Source organism: Coregonus lavaretus, assembly GCF_964263955.1.
Source record: "Coregonus lavaretus genome assembly, chromosome: 13".
Taxonomy (NCBI): domain Eukaryota; kingdom Metazoa; phylum Chordata; class Actinopteri; order Salmoniformes; family Salmonidae; genus Coregonus; species Coregonus lavaretus.
The window spans coordinates 47,462,644-47,478,642 of NC_140000.1; the positions used below are offsets into that span (position 1 = coordinate 47,462,644).

The following is a 15,999-nucleotide window of genomic DNA, read 5'->3' on the forward strand; positions in this document are numbered from 1 at the left end:
TATTTAGAATTCCTCTCAGGTCCCGGATCGGATCTCAGATACTTTGATTCGGGTACAGGTGGATCCGTGAAGACCTCTAAAAGGAAGTCCTTCGATATAAAGTTGTTTTTGACGAAAATGAAAACGTGTCAGTTTGTCACTTTCATTAGGTTGGAGTAATAACATGTTCAACTACTTCAGACATTGGCTCGAATCTAGGTTTTGCCTTTTGATTTCGAGAAAGTTAACAACTAAGGATGCATTTTTCACTTCTCCCATTGACTTCTCAAACCCTGGTCTGGTCTGCGGAGTTTGCTTCGCAAGCGCTCCCAGAAGACTCGCGATGTTGCGCCACTGGGTTTAGAAACTCTGTGCCAATATTGTTCAAATAGCCATCATGCATTATGTTAATTATTTATAGGTCCGATTTTATAGTCCAATGCAGCCTTTTTTTTTATTTTTATCTCAGTATCAAAACATTTCTGGGTACAAGTTATGTGATGCGTCTCAATTAAATTTGCAAAGTGACTGTTCGGGAGTGGTCTGAGTGAGGGGCCTAATAGGAGCGATATGTTTATGTAACCTGAAAACTAGCTGTTATTGGCAGAGAGGTTTGCAACTCCCCTTGTTATTGGTCTATTGAAGGCCCAGTGCAGTTGTAACCAACTTCATATAGCCACCCAGAAGAAAGGCACACGGACACCCACACTTCAGGTTGACTTGGTTTTTATCTGCAGTAAAATATATCAAACAGTGATGACAGGCATTGACAGGGCGGTCACAGCCACACGTTTACGGCTCTCAGAATATCTCTGACTCAATGCACAAAGTGACCATATAACATAAATGTGTTGTGTTAAAAAAATATAGAAAAGTATACCTGCAGTAAAAGATATCAAACAGTGATGACAGGCATTGACAGGATGGTCACAGCCACACGTTCACTGGTTAGGTAGGACACAATATATATTTTAGATAGGAGCAACAGTAATGATACATGCCCTCAATGTAAAGTGACATCAATCCAAAAACACAGAGCACAAGTACAACCCTTTTATTATAAACCTTTTAAGGTAGTAAGAAAATAAACATGCACTTAATATTTCAATAAAGAAGTCTTGAATTACCAATAAAACACCTGCTAGCAATAGCTAGCGTGACTTGCCTAGTTAAATAAATAAATAAAATAAATTACAGTGCACTGACTGACGGTGCTAGTTAGCTCGTTATTACCATGGCTAACTAAGCCAGCAAACACTTGATTAACTTGCCGAAATAGGCTTTAAATACATTAACCGCAACATAAATATATACATAGTCACATTCGCTATTGACTTTGGGATATATGAACCAGTTTTCCAAAGACACTATTGTGTTATACAGTTTTAAACAGTTTTTATGTACAGAAGGAAACACGAACTTGTTCTCAGAATATCTCTGACTGAAGAGCAGAGCAGCCAGACCAACTTTCCAAATAGGGGAGAAGCGCTCAAAACCCACTAGTTGTTCTTTCAAGGAAAATAATACAAAAATGGTAAGTCTGAAGACCTCTCGTATTGCCAACCTTACTACAATGACAGCAAATATTTTTATGAATTCGACAACACATAATGAAAGGAAACTTTATTAATATCAAACCTTTTTCTGAAGTGAATGGTTTCACCCACTACTCTGCCTGCGAACAGCGGTGTTCTTCGATATCTACATTGCGCGCAGCGCGAGCGAGGTTGATGGAAACTCTACATTTTAACTTTGTCACACAGTCAAAAACGTGATTTTCCTATGTTTTGTATATATTAACACACTATGATTTTGGAATAATACTGTGGAATTGTGTAAGTCTGCCAATAACAACTAATTTGAGTTTTTCCCCCATTCCCACTCAGACCACTCCCAGACAGTCCTAGCAACATTTTTGCTTGAGAATTGATTTTTGCTAAGGTATTTTTGTTTATTTTTGATTGAAAACAATCACAGTAAGGTATTTAATTGTTAAACAGAAATTGTTTGATTTTGAGATAAAAACGGCTGCATTTGACCTGTAAGTAATTTGGGTCCAGGAAAACGTCTGAGCCCTGGGTGTATTCAGGAACATTAAACACTGAACATTGCAGTTAGAAATAGACTGACTAGAGCTGACACGATCCATCTGATAGACAATCTTTTTTTGTTCTACACAATACATTTCTATCTGAACATTCTGTTACGTTATGTCCTCCTGAACAGGCCGCTGTAGTCGCTGGAAGGGTCTCCCACCTCACAGTTTAGCTTCAGTTTGGGTTCAATCCTCATGCTGCCAACATTTTAACACTATTAATGAAGCTTACTTTATGCCTAATTACAGACTTCAACAAACCACAACCGTACAAATCAAAATCCCTTCATATTACTACAATAACATAATCATTTTGCAGTCAACGGAATATAGCTGAAAGCACTAATGATGCCAGAACTGAGCTCTGGAGTGGATATTCGGGTGTTCCACATCCTGCATCTATCATCCAATCTACCTTATTGATACATTGATGTGTTAATTGTCATGTTTATTTTATAGCTTATAGTTTAATATGATGGATGAACTCTTCATACTAGAGCGCTGAAGTGAAGCAATGAGTGAAAAAAAGAGTCATTTCAACAGCTACTTCACTGACAGTATTTTTTTTATTGGCAATGAACATTTGTTTGATCACCACTTAGTTTTGACCAAAATACAATTAGTAATAAATAAAAAATGGACACAAAATAAAATGATTCTTTGTTTGTGCAAATTGAAGATGTAAAAAGTCAACAAAAAAGTCAAACTTGATTGAGTACTCCAGCAGAAATAACTCAAAGACAGGTAGGAGGGCTGTACAATAGGTTTCCCTGGCAACTCAGACAAAAACAAAGAGTTAACAGTTACACCAATGTCACAGCAAGCAACAGGTTTGTCATTAAAATTCACCTCACTTCGACATGTCCATATACACTCTACGCACACTGAGTTAAGCAGTCTGTCTTTCAGTTATTTCTCAGCGATGCTGAGTCGGACACCACGGCAAAAAAAAAAAAAGGCCAGCTTGGATGAGTGTGTATATTGTCAAGAGTTTCTTCATGTATGGCCTGACTTATTGTCAAGGTACTATAGGTGAGTGATAGCATCTGATGAAGAGTGTTCCTGGTGTTAGTTGAACTCTGAGCTGAGTAGCTTCAGAGTGGAGTCTATCCTTTAGTCTGTGGCTGTGGTCCAGAGTTTCTGTGGTTGTATCAAAGTGCTTGTCACATCATCAGTAAACGTCACAGTGCGTTTCTGTGTCCTCCTCCCAGAATGCTTTGCTATGAGATGGGCTCCCGTCATGATTGTGAGGTGATGGGCTGTGAATGGTGGATGGTCACTCAGATACATGGGGCTGTACATGCCACTAGAGGGCAGGCTTTACCAGCTGGGGGGGAGGGGTCACGTGGCGACCAGATGGACAGTCTGTCCAAGGTGCAACACACGTTCATCGGCACAATGGAAAATAACTGTGTACAAAATGGTCTCAGGGAATGATGGAGAAATGTTCAAAGAGCAGCATATTTTAACCAAGTTAATGGACTTTAAATGGGAAGGGGAGGTTTATTTGCACAAACTCTGAATATCTTTTCTTTTTTGTAATATAGATGTGTATATATTTATATATATATTAAAAAACCCTCATATTTATATTAATTTACAGATAACCTACACATCTCCTGGTAGAAGAAATACACAGTACATTATGCTTCAATAAGTTATTGTACATGTAAAAGGTAGAAACGGTGACAACAGGACAAACTGAAGGAAAGTAGCACCGGCAGCTGCTGTCCAGGTTTCAGGGGGCCTTGGCTTGTAAGTGCAGAGGGGGGTGGCTTGGCAGGAGGCACCCCTCGCTGGCCCCCCTCTCTCTCTCTTTTGGGGGTAGGGGGGCGCTTCTTGGCAGTGCGTCTCGTCAGAATATTTGTTCCAGGCAGGTTGACCCGTCCAGCAGCTCCAAGGTACAGTAAGACCTTCTATACATACAGTATCTGGACCTGAAAGAGAGGGGGTATGATGTAATTACACTGTGCCACTGTGAAGCTTTATCCACAGTCACAGTGCAGTTGTCATAAACATGGATTTGATCATATGGGAATTATTGTTGACATTACTAATTGTATAACATTATCTCATTTGAGACAGATTCATGTAGCTGCCATATCTCTCTACCTTGGCATTCAGGGATATTTATGTATTTATTAGGGATCCCCATTACTTCCTGCCAAGGCAGCAGCTACTCTTCCTGGGGTCCAAACACATTAAGGCACTTGCATCACACATAAAACAAAAGATACAACGGTACATCATATAACATTATTACACTACTACATATCTACAATCCAAATGTATAATACCACCTTACAACAATATTACAATGTACGTGTGTGTAGAGTGTGTGTGAGTGCGTAGGCGTGTGTCTGTACCAGTGTGTGTGTCTCTTCACAGTCCCCACTGTTCCATAAGGTGTATTTGTATCTTTTATTGATCTACTACTTGCATCAGTTACCTGATGTGGAATAGAGTTCCATGTGTACTGTGGCTGTAGTTGTCTGTGCTGGACAGAGATTAAAGGAGGGACAACAGAGTGAGGCCGCCTCATGCTGCTGGCTTTGACTCCTATCACCTAATCATGGATGCCTGCACTAAAGGAGGGACTCTCCTCTCCAAGCAAACATGGTTATCTGTAAAGACAAGTTACCCTCTCACCCCGTTCCAATTTCTCAGAGTAATTTGCTTTCCCTGAGCAGAACGACAGATGTAAGAGAGAGGGAGAGTTTGTGTGTGTGTGAGCATGTGTGTATGCGCAACTGATAGCTTGTACAGGGATAATGTGTGTGATTTACAGCTTACAGTCTCTCTTCTCCTCCCTCAGCAGGAGTAGGTCCTCACTGTAGAGCTGTCCAGACGCTGCACTGCTGAGGGGCCAACTGTAGGGGGAGACAGAGACACGTCACTTAGTCACTCAGCTTCAACACCCAGAGTGGGCCCAGGGTCAGTAGAGAATGCTATCAAACTTACTTTATGCCCATAACAACTGACACAGGATCAGCTCCCATTGCCCACTGTGAGAGGGACAAACAAATGAGAGAGACAAACAAAACTGACTCTAAACCAGTTGATAAGGGCTAGGAGTACAGTACACCATACTGTGGATAAAACACACTGCACACACACGCACCACACCACACATGGGAACGAGGTTAGTCAAAATGTCAGCTAGCAAAGCCAAGGCACATTGCATCGCACACTCAGAGGAGGAGTGCACGTGGCCATTTTGAGTGAATCACACCTCGTACAGGAACAAGTCTGTTAATGTCATCATCACCACCACAGACCAGGGACCACAGATAGAGGCAGAGACAGGAAGGCAGACCAGTTACACTGGGGACTGTGTTAGAGAAGAACTGTGGTCAAAACCTGCATTCGGATGTCAGCCATAGACTTACTTGTATCAGAAGTTCTGGCATAACAAAGCCTACTGTACTACAGTCCAGGTATAACTCACTGGGCCACAGACGCAAGTTTCAATACAGCGTTCATCCCCTTGAAAACATGAAGATTTTGACCAGCGTCCTCTTTTAACAACAGGGCGAGGAGCAACACAAACCGGCAACTGTAAAACATCCATCTTATACATCATAAGTCTTCATTATTCTTTTATGTAAACCTCCTTTTACAGGGCAACTAACATAGCTCAACTAACATAGCTCAACTAACATAGCTCAACTAACATATGTATAGGGGATTCATTGCTTTAACTTCAAGGGTGCAGCAGCAGAGGCTGCAACTACCAACTACTGTACTAATAACAGTAACCTGAGTGACAATTACTCGACTCACAATGTCTACTATAACAAACTGACAACCTTGACAAGCAAATGGCCAACCTTGTAGTTGGCATCGGGGACAGAAAGAAACAGAGAGGAACAGAGCAGTAGAGAGAGAAGAGAGGAGGTACGGTAGGGTGGGAAGCAGGAACCAGGGAGTGTTGGGGGATGTAAAGGCACATAGGCCAACAGCAGGCCACATGGTATAGCTCCAGTATATCTGACCTTGAAACCAGTCCAAATACATGTCGTCAGGACTGTCATCCAGCGCCTCATAGAGCACTGCACACAGAGCAGCAGTCCCAGAGCAGAGAAAATAGAGATATAGTCAGCAACACGCTCCATCCATACACCGATAGAAGAGAGAGTGTGATGGGGAGAGAGAGCTCCAAGTAAAGAGAGGGGCAAGAGGACCACCCCCCCAAACTCTAAAACAGAAATGCAACCAGGTACAATCTTAATCAAATACATTAGCATGTTTTATATTATTCTAAGTGTAAGACTAATGGGGCTACTACTGAATGATTGTGTGGCAGCCAGCAAGTGTTTGATGAGTGCAATTTTACCATCAAATGTAGCATTATTAGCAATTCACATTCATCCATGCTAAGTGCCCTGAACTGGAGGCTCTAGTCTAATTGTTAGGTCTACTTTGTGGGGGTCTTGGCCATGCAGGGGGCCAGTGTGTGAGTCTGTGGGGGAGTTTACCTTCGGGGGGTAGCCTACGGGAGTGTGAGCCGGTGGTGACGCGGAAGCCAGCGGGGAGGGTCTCTGCCGAGCCGGGCATCATACTGATCCCTTGGACGTCCCGCGGGGGGAATTGCCTCCTCCACGATGGCCCCCGGAGGTCATTATCTTCATACTGACGGACAGACACACAGACACAGACAGGGACAGGTTAGAGATTGAGTTTAGAGATGGCGGCCATTATCTTATCACCAAATAAACTGGTCTGAGAACAGCTTGTGTCTGCATATACAGTAGTGTTTATAGTAGCTAACAAATATTACTAATTTCCCAATTTAGAAACTCAAACAAACTCTAAGACAATATGAGAGACGGGTGGATTGGGTGGGAAGTAAAAATTGAGGAAAGGTCTGAGGTGCAGTGAGATGGTGGAAAACTGAGTAATGATTGACAACAAACCCAGGTGTGTGTGTCTGTCTGCGTGTCTGTCACGGCCCATCACCCATGGTAACAGCGGGGCTAGCTGTCCGGGTGACAGGAGTCACTCACCTCGTCCAGTCGTCTCTCAGTGCCCAGGGCTAGCAGGTTATTATATTCCCTCTCCAGAATCTGACGTGCCTGGGGATAGGAAGGATAAATAGTTCTTATTAGGTACATTTGAAATGGAAGTTTAAGGTCTCTTTATTTTGGGCTACAGACGCTTTCAGTCATTTTGATACCAAGCCAGCATTACCAAACAGCTCACTGTTCTACTGGTCTGGCACTCAGGGTATTATTAGACCTGTTTGAGATGAAAAGACTGAGAAATGAAAATATGTGTTTGAAGTGTACTGCTAATGATGATCATCTAAATAATCTATTCTGTCCTGGGGTGAAACATCATAATTAACTTGCTTTTAGCTCAGAGAGACAAGACTACAAACACAGACTCTTGGAATTAAGACGTTAATGTCTCCCTCTTGTGGTATGGTTGTGCTAGTACATTGTGCATCGCACTCTTGTGGCATAACTATGCTATAGCATGATGCAGGGCAGAGGGATCTGACCTGAGTGCTTTGGTTGGGGATCTGGATGAGCAGCGCCAGGCTGGTGTAGTCAAAGTTGTCGTCGAGGGCGACCAGGGCCCCGTGCACACCGCTCTCCAGCAGGATGTTGGCATAGTCCTTCAGGCCGATGCTCTGGACCCAGCGGATAACCCGCTCGTTGCTCCACACCAGCACATCTGGGGCACACAGACATGGTATTAAATCAAATCAAATCAAATTGTATTTGTTACATGCGCCGAATACAACAGGTGTAGACCTTACAGTGAAATGCTTACTTACAAGCCCTTATTACAGTACAACACAACATGGGTGTTTGGCCGCAGAAACATAATTTTTCCAAGTCTGTTTACATGATGAAGAAAATCTTCAGGGCTCTGCTAGATTGGTCCTTAATGACCGTCACCTCCTAGCTCTATGATAGGTAGACACAATAGAATGCAATACATACTGTAAAGTAAGTGCGCTTCCACAACTATTACTTGCCTTAGCAGATTACTAAGGAGATTGTAATTAGACACTACTAGATATATTTTATCTTAAAGGGCTTTATCATCATTCCTTGAGCAGTCTTTAAAGGAAAAGGAAAATTCCACCCAAAAACTATATTTTTGGTATTTGTTTCATTAGTCCATTGTTGACATAGTCCCAAAATGTTTCGTTTGTCACCAATCAAGTTTTCAAGGTACTGTATATAACTTTCAAAATACAGAAATCATCCCCATCTGATGCATTTTGCATCATATGATGCTTTCTGTATTTTGAAAGTTAAATATCTTGAAAACTTGATTGCTGACAAGCAAAACATTTTGGGACTATGTCAACAATGGACTAATGAAACAAATACCAAAATATAGTTTTTGGGAGGAATTGTCCTTTAAGTACCTCTTGTTTCATGCTGGCTGTGCTCTCTGCGTCTCTCCAGCTCTTTCCTGTCATAGTTGAGCTTCTTCAGACCCATGATGCCATACTGCAAACTCGTCCTACAGTCATGCGAACATTAGAAAAGCAATTTTTTGAAAGACAAACACAATAATATTATGCACTTATTACCACAAAATGAGACTAAACACAAAACTTTCTGACTAAATCCTACTTTTCTACATCATGCAGGAGGAGGGCAGGTGAAGCTAGTGTACCTGTGAAAGCTGTCCACCATTTTGAGATGCACCCGGAGGTCCTTCTTGGTAAGGTGGTCCAGCATGCGGGCATCCACCAGGCACTCCATGAAATAGCTGCGGTACTGAGGTAGTCCTAGACTGGGCAACCACTCGTTCCCTATCCACTCATGGTTCATGTCACCATACGCTAGAGTCTGACAGGAAACAATGGCAAGGAAACAATTACGTACTGTAGCCCATTGTTAATCTGTAAACTACATTTGATCAAGTTGAAAAGTAGCCATATAGACACTGTTTTACTGTAAACCAACTCTGGTGTGAACTAGAGTAACTCTAAATAAACGACAATTCTACTGTTTTAATCCATGAGAGCGACAGCAAATTCTTTACCTGCGCCCAGCTCCCCTCCTCGGACTCCCCGGACCTCTGTCATTGGTCAGGCATGGAAAAGAAACAGTAGCAATATGCATGAGAACATAATAGCAACAGGTCATTGGACTACAGTCCAAAAGTCTCTACTTTAGCATCAGAGGCTGTTGACTTGCTCAAGCCAGAGCAAAGGCCTCAGAATGTACAGCAAAGTTCTCCCTCGCATACATTCCCCTAACAAACTATTCCAAACTAAAAGTAGAGCTCCATTTAAATATGTATGAAAACTCCCTATTCAAGGTAGAGAAAATGGCCTGTGGGATTTAGCTGCAATCTGAGAAGGGAAAATGATTTCCCACCTTTAGCGTGTGAACTGAACTGGCCCCATGGGATAGTAACACAGTTATCCCTTCAGTCCTGGCCTGAGCTGAGCTGCTGCCAGATTATATTTGATTTGGAGACAGGCGCTGCTGCCACATTAGGCCAATCCAGTCCCATTTGCACAAAACGGCTGGCACAAATGAGAGGCTTTTTTCCGTGGTTCGCCCTCCGTACAATGGTACTGAGTTGGCTATTAGCCTCATTGTGCCTGACATGCAGGCTGTATTAGAGGCAGGCAGCAGGGAGAACAGTGGAACAAAGGATAACCTTTATGTTCAAGCTCAAAGAGATATATTCTTACATGTACATTACATAGCAGTCTGTGTCCTAGTGATTGACATGAATGACACTTGCAGTGACCAATATTCATGTAAGCTTTAATCTTGAGACAGAAGCAATTGGTTTTAAATGGACATGTTCGCAACATACTGTATCAATTAGCAGACCTGTATCCGATTTGATTTAGCTTCTTACACCTGTCTTGTACGGTGAATCCTATGTACAATCAGCTGATCACTGTCAGGTTTAAAAGGATGACATTGCTAAGGGCAAAAATAGCATTATGTCTTGACAACTGCTGTATCTGAAACATAACATAAAGACTGGTAATATAGGGTAACTACAGTATGGTACCCAAGGGCAATGCAGCTCCCTGAATCATAGCAGTAACACCAACACACACTGGTAAATATAGTCTCAGCCATAGTAGTACAGGGATGACAATCCCCTGGAGCAAATTAGGGTGAAGTGCCTTGCACAACGACAGATTTTTCACCTTGTCGGCTCGGGTATTCGAACCAGTGACCTTTCGGTTACTGGCCCAATTCTCTAACTGCTAGGCTACCTGCCGCCCAGAACTCAGTAAAGCAGCCATTGACAGGTCTCAACTGCAGTGAAAGCAAGAAAAGAGGGAAGCAGAGAGGGAGTGAGTGAGAGCAGAGAAGAGGTCAAAGGAGAGGAAGGACTAACCGTTTTGGAGGAGGGTGCTGCGAGGGTCTCCATTTCCTCGTGGGTCACCCATACATTGCCTGACGGCTAGGAGTGCGGTGCCCAAGAGAAGGCAGCAGCAGTAGTAGTCCGCCAGGAGGGGCAAGCAGTATTAAAGAAGAAGAGCAGCACCACTGTAAGCCAATAGTGTTATAGCATCATGGTCAGATGATGAGCAGGCCCGCCCCTCTGGGGTCAAAGGGCAACACAGTACACAAACAAACACAGACACAAAACTGTTGAGGAAGAAGTTGTCCTTAACCACAGATCTAGGATCAGATGACTCTACCCCCATCATAACCTTATCCATTTAAGGGGTGAAATACTATCTGATCCTGTATCACAAACACATAACAACACAGGAGCACTGGGGCAGCCCACCTACACAGGTGCAACACACACGGTGCCAAAGGAACACATTTAGCATGCATGACAAGACTGGTTCACCATAAGCTAGTGCAGTAGTGGATTAGTACAGGTGTTGGGAGCAAACAGACACAAATACAAACATGCATATCCACCTCAGTCTAGTCTGATATACCTCAGTGTACCACACCGTTAAACCCCTTTCTAACCCACTCAGTCTAGTCTGATATACCTCAGTGTACCACACCGTTAAACCCCTTTCTAACCCACTCAATCTAGTCTGATATACCTCAGTGTACCACACCGTTAAACCCCTTTCTAACCCATTCTAAACTGTTGTTGATTCTAATTTTAGCAGCCATGATTGTTGTGCTTTGCTGCCCCACTGGATCAAGCTGTCATGACCTAGATAAGAACCCTTGAGGGGATGACAATCTCTATTAAAGACACCGTACTAAAAGGCTGTCATGCATGCCTGTTTCACACTATAGAGCCGAGCCAAGACCAGCTGTACGTCTGTTTGGTTCAGTGGGGCAGGGAACTGACCACCCGTCACAGCAGGGGGTACTAGGGCAGAGGGGGGTCTATAGAGTCACATTCCCAGAGTTCACTGCTCCTTGATGAAAGATTCATGAGCAGTTTGTGTTTGTGTGTGTGTGTGTGTGTGTGTGTGTGTGTGTGTGTGTGTGTGTGTGGGTCTGAGGGTGTGATAAAGCTACATAGAATGAACAGTTTGTAGCATGAAACACAGCAGGTTCCTCAGAGGTTACATGAAATCACCATGACAACTCAGAGCTGTGAAACAGACAGGTATAAAATAGCTGCTTGTGTGGTAAATCAGAGCAACTGCTGCGGTGCTCAATTAAGTGGATGAGCTGACTGACACTACTGAGTGATAAACAAGCCAGCCTTAACCGCCTCCTCCCACTCTCTCCAACATTCAGTTACCAACACAAATTATAGAGATGGTACACAAGTAAGGTTCTCTGACTGTGCAGGCATTACAATGCAAAGTAGCAGAAATAGCTTTGAGTTTCTTGAGTGTCTTTACCTTGAAGACTATACAGTCTGTGTGTATGTATGCGTGTGCGTGCATGCGTGTGTGTTGGAGTTAAGAACGTGTTGTAAGCGCACTCGAAATGTCGCCGATGGAGCTATCGAATAGGATCCTTTTTCTATAGCTCAATGTGTTTGTAGTCAAGCGGGCGGTCACGTGTGTTGGTGAGGTAGAGGAGCCTGGTTAAAGCCCAGTCAGAGGCAGGTTCTGGGAGGCAGCGCTATATGCTAAGCTAGCACACTGATGGCAGTTACATACATGGGTGGGTGCGTGTGTGTGTGTGTGTGTGTGTGTGTGTGTGTGTGTGTGTGTGTGTGTGTGTGTGTGTGTCAATGGACACTCACGGTTCTGGAGGTTGGCGGGGCAGATGGACTGGTGAGGGAGACCATCTCCTGGATGGCCAGGCGTAGTTTGAGGCGGTGCAGGGGGTTACTGATGCCAATCTCCCTCTGGATCTCTGTGTCTGACAGGGCAGACATGATGGCACCGCTCTTCACGTTGGCACGACATGCCGCCACGTACCAGGCGGGCATCCCCAGCCACAACTGAAACAGGAGGAGGAAGACCATCCATGATTTAATGTAAAGTAGCGAGTGAGCTTGTTTGACAAATTATAGGTGATGTGGTGGGAGAGGGAGAAACAATGTTTCTTTACTTATGGTAGACAAGTTGTGTAGTGCTTCATTGTTTTAATAAATATCTACTGATAAACACTAGGGGGCAGTCATGGTTGAAATGTTGAATTTATATGCCAAGAATGTTCTATCTGAGGAAATGAGAAAAACTGAATACAGACATAGGATATTTCAATTAAGACAGAAAATGAACTGTGATGATTCATTGATAGGCAACACATTCATTTACTTAATGAACACCCATGTTAATATTAAACAACATCACTCTATGGCCTTTATGAGGTGTAATTTCAATCAATTATAATCAAACCCATTTGTAATTGATTTAACAGGGAAAGGATGTGCTGGGGAGAACATGTCACAGTAAATCACAGAGTAGACCTTTACCAACAGGCCTCTGAGGCTTCCACCAAGGTGACATCAAAATATGGGTCATTGTTTCCCATAATATCAGTGAGATCCAGATTCAACCCACTGCTGGTCCCATAGGCCCATTGCCAGAGTGTCTCCCAACTCCATTCCTCAAGTACCCCCAACAGTACACATTTTTTTTGTAGCCCGGGACAAACACACCTCATTCAGCTCATTGAGAGATTGATGATTAGTTGACCAGTTGAATCAGGTGTGCTTGCCCAGGGCTACAATAAAATGGAGTACTGTTGGGGGTACAGGAGGACTGGAGTTGGGAAACACTAGATTAGATAATAGACTTAATATAATAAAGCACAAAGAGTAATGTCAGCCGGAGGCGTAATCACTTATTAATAACTCTCGGTAACATGCTGACTGCGGCGTTAGAGTTCCTTGCGTCGTAATTACAACACAATACATCCAACGATTATGTAACAGCACTGTGTCATTCCATATCCATTACCAGTCATGTTTTGATTAACGGAAAGTATCTGGTTTGCATTTCGAAGTGCCATATTAGAAAGGGAGAACATTAGGCTGTGGAAAGGCATCGGGTAATTGATTTGAAATGTGAAACATCATCAACGGTTCAAAGGTTAGAGAATAATGGGTGTCGTATCTCAGGTGAATGCTGAGTGTGCAGACTGGGAAGTCATGGAGGAATAGACCACCTCACTGGGGCGGAGAATATTATCTTCTTCACAGAGTGGGGGTCTGGCACAGACCTTGTAAATCTATCCCAGAGGCAGGAGGATTGAGAATGGCTCCAGGCCAGAGTAGAGGAGTGCCTACCTCCAGCCAGGCCACCACTGTGGGGCCGTCCCATTGGGCGAAAGGTAAGCCTTTCCTCCTCGCCTCTTCCAATAGCTCGTGCCTGAGGGCGGGAGCAGAGACATGGGATTAATGCACTGCACACACACATATACTGAGACCCCCCCCCACACACACACACACAAGGCACTAGTATTACACAGAGATGTTGTGTGTGTGTGTGTGTGTGTGTGTTCACTGTACAGTGCCACACACTTTATCTCTCACAGACCAGAGATTTCTAAAAGGACACAGCCTTATCATACATCAATCTCTCCACACACACTGCCTGTAAAATGAGTACTCTCTCTCTCGCTCTCTGCCTCTCTCTCCCTCTCTGTCTGTCTCTCTACCTCTCCCTATCTCTCTGTCTGCCCTCCTCTCTCTGCCTCTTTTTCTCTCTGCCGCTCTCCCTCTCTCTCTTTCTCTCTGCCCCTCTCTCTGTCTCACCATCTGGTCCAGAGACACACCTTCAAGGGACAGCTAGGGCTGCTGGGCTGCTCACTGAAGCCTGATTTTGAGTTGCTAATCTGAAGAACCATCAATCTCCACTTGTCTCTGTGCTGCAGCTGGGAATGTATTACTACTGCTGAGATACTAACTACAGAGAGACTGGGCTTTTTCGGCTGACTGTGATACCCTTTTGAGAGTCTTGCTGAATGTATTCTTTCTGGCCATCTTTAAATCGTGTTTGGCGTCTTTATTCACATTCTTTGGGCCAAAAAAAAGTGAATACTGCATTTTTGTGTGGCGGTGGAAGTGTTCAATAGGTGAACTAAGATGGCCGGAGTGAAATAGAGAAATGTGTTATTTGTGCTGAGCACCACTTTGAAAGCTGTGCTAAGCACTCCCACCGCCCTACTCAGCTCAGAGTAAATTGCACCTTATCTAGGGAGAGCAGAGGAGAGCAGATAGATGTTCTCTTTACCCAGGCAATTTGTAATATGCTGATTCCTGCGACGCCAACTCTGTTAGGCAGAGTGAGAGACATAGAACTGATGGACAGTCTATATAAATATGTGTTTGGGTGTGTGTGTGTGTCTCATCTTTATTGCCATGTGCACACGGCTAATTCATGGAGTTGGGGAGCAGATGGATGGGAGGCCTATGGTGTAGAAAAGAACCAGAGAGGCTACGCTAGAGAGATACCTAACTGTGGAACGTTACTTCCTAAAGACAGTTCATAGTGTATACGCTGAGTTTGGTTTGTCAACAGAGCTAAGAGTCTGAATATAGAGAGGGCCTGTTGAGCATATTAATACATAACTCACACAACATGCTACACACATAAAAATGGACATAAAAACGGACTTCTGAAGTTACAATTCTATTCAGTGAACAGAATACTTCATGAGAGTTCTAAGGCAGAAACAAGTTCTTGAGTGCAGCTAAAATGTCTTCCAACTCGAGACATAGTGGTCAACATGAGGCATATGGAGAAAAGGCATGTAACACATTATGTATGTGACTCGTTCAGAGTTGAAGGCCTCAGTGCAGAGAAAGGGCACTTGAATACAGCATACAAAGACTGAATGGACTGACACACAACGTAGGAGATGTGTCCATTGATATCAATCAATATTCAATTTTTTCATTCAGTGTTGTATCAATACAACATGTATATAGATAGATATGTTCATGTCAGGTTCTTATGCATGAGATATACATCCACTGAACTTAGCTAGGAAAGGAAGGAAACAGTTATAAAAAAAAAAAAAATAAACAACAACAAGATTTGACGCCCCATAACCCGGTATCAGAACCGGTTATATCTCACAGTCACAGATATAGAAACACAAGGAGGGAGGAAGGTATTGGACATTCCAGGTATAAAAATCAACCCCATTAACGGGTGACGGCACACATTCTTTGTCCAGCCATGGATGCAGCCGTCACTGCACTGTGGGGGAGAAACATTTTATACGGTAAATGAAAAGATCAAAAGAGCGAAAGGAAGGAAGAAAGATAGAAAGCAAGGGGTCAGAGTGACGTCAGCTTTGGCACCGGCCGTTGGGAGGGGGACAGATGGATGGACAGAGAGGTGGACAGACGGCACAGCGCTGACAATGGAGATGTCCAGGTGTCACACTGTCACAACTTACCCGCTTCTTTAGTCATATGATGAGAGGGAGGGAGGAAGAGTGCGAGGAGAGAGAGAGGAAGAGAAAGTGACGGGAGACAAAAAGTGCACAAACGTTAATGAGTTAACAGCACCCCCTTACCACCCCTGCCCCCAAACACACACGAATGCACAGACACACACACTGCCCATACATGCACGGACACAT

The 15,999-nt window shown here is 43.6% G+C and overlaps 1 protein-coding gene across 1 annotated transcript; it reads right to left on the reverse strand.

Annotated features, from left to right (window-relative positions):
- Positions 1–3,552: 3,552 nt before the first annotated feature.
- LOC311140068 (liprin-alpha-2-like) lies at positions 3,553–14,253 on the reverse strand (the record flags this gene model as incomplete). Its single annotated transcript, XM_084175025.1, has 12 exons — positions 3,553–4,011; positions 4,861–4,944; positions 6,553–6,706; positions 7,081–7,149; positions 7,578–7,753; positions 8,460–8,557; positions 8,714–8,889; positions 9,086–9,121; positions 10,415–10,480; positions 12,200–12,400; positions 13,694–13,775; positions 14,162–14,253. The coding sequence occupies 11 exons, from the start codon at positions 14,251–14,253 to the stop codon at positions 4,886–4,888; spliced, it is 1,209 nt and encodes a 402-aa protein (XP_084031151.1). The 3' UTR covers positions 3,553–4,011; positions 4,861–4,885.
- Positions 14,254–15,999: the final 1,746 nt, after the last annotated feature.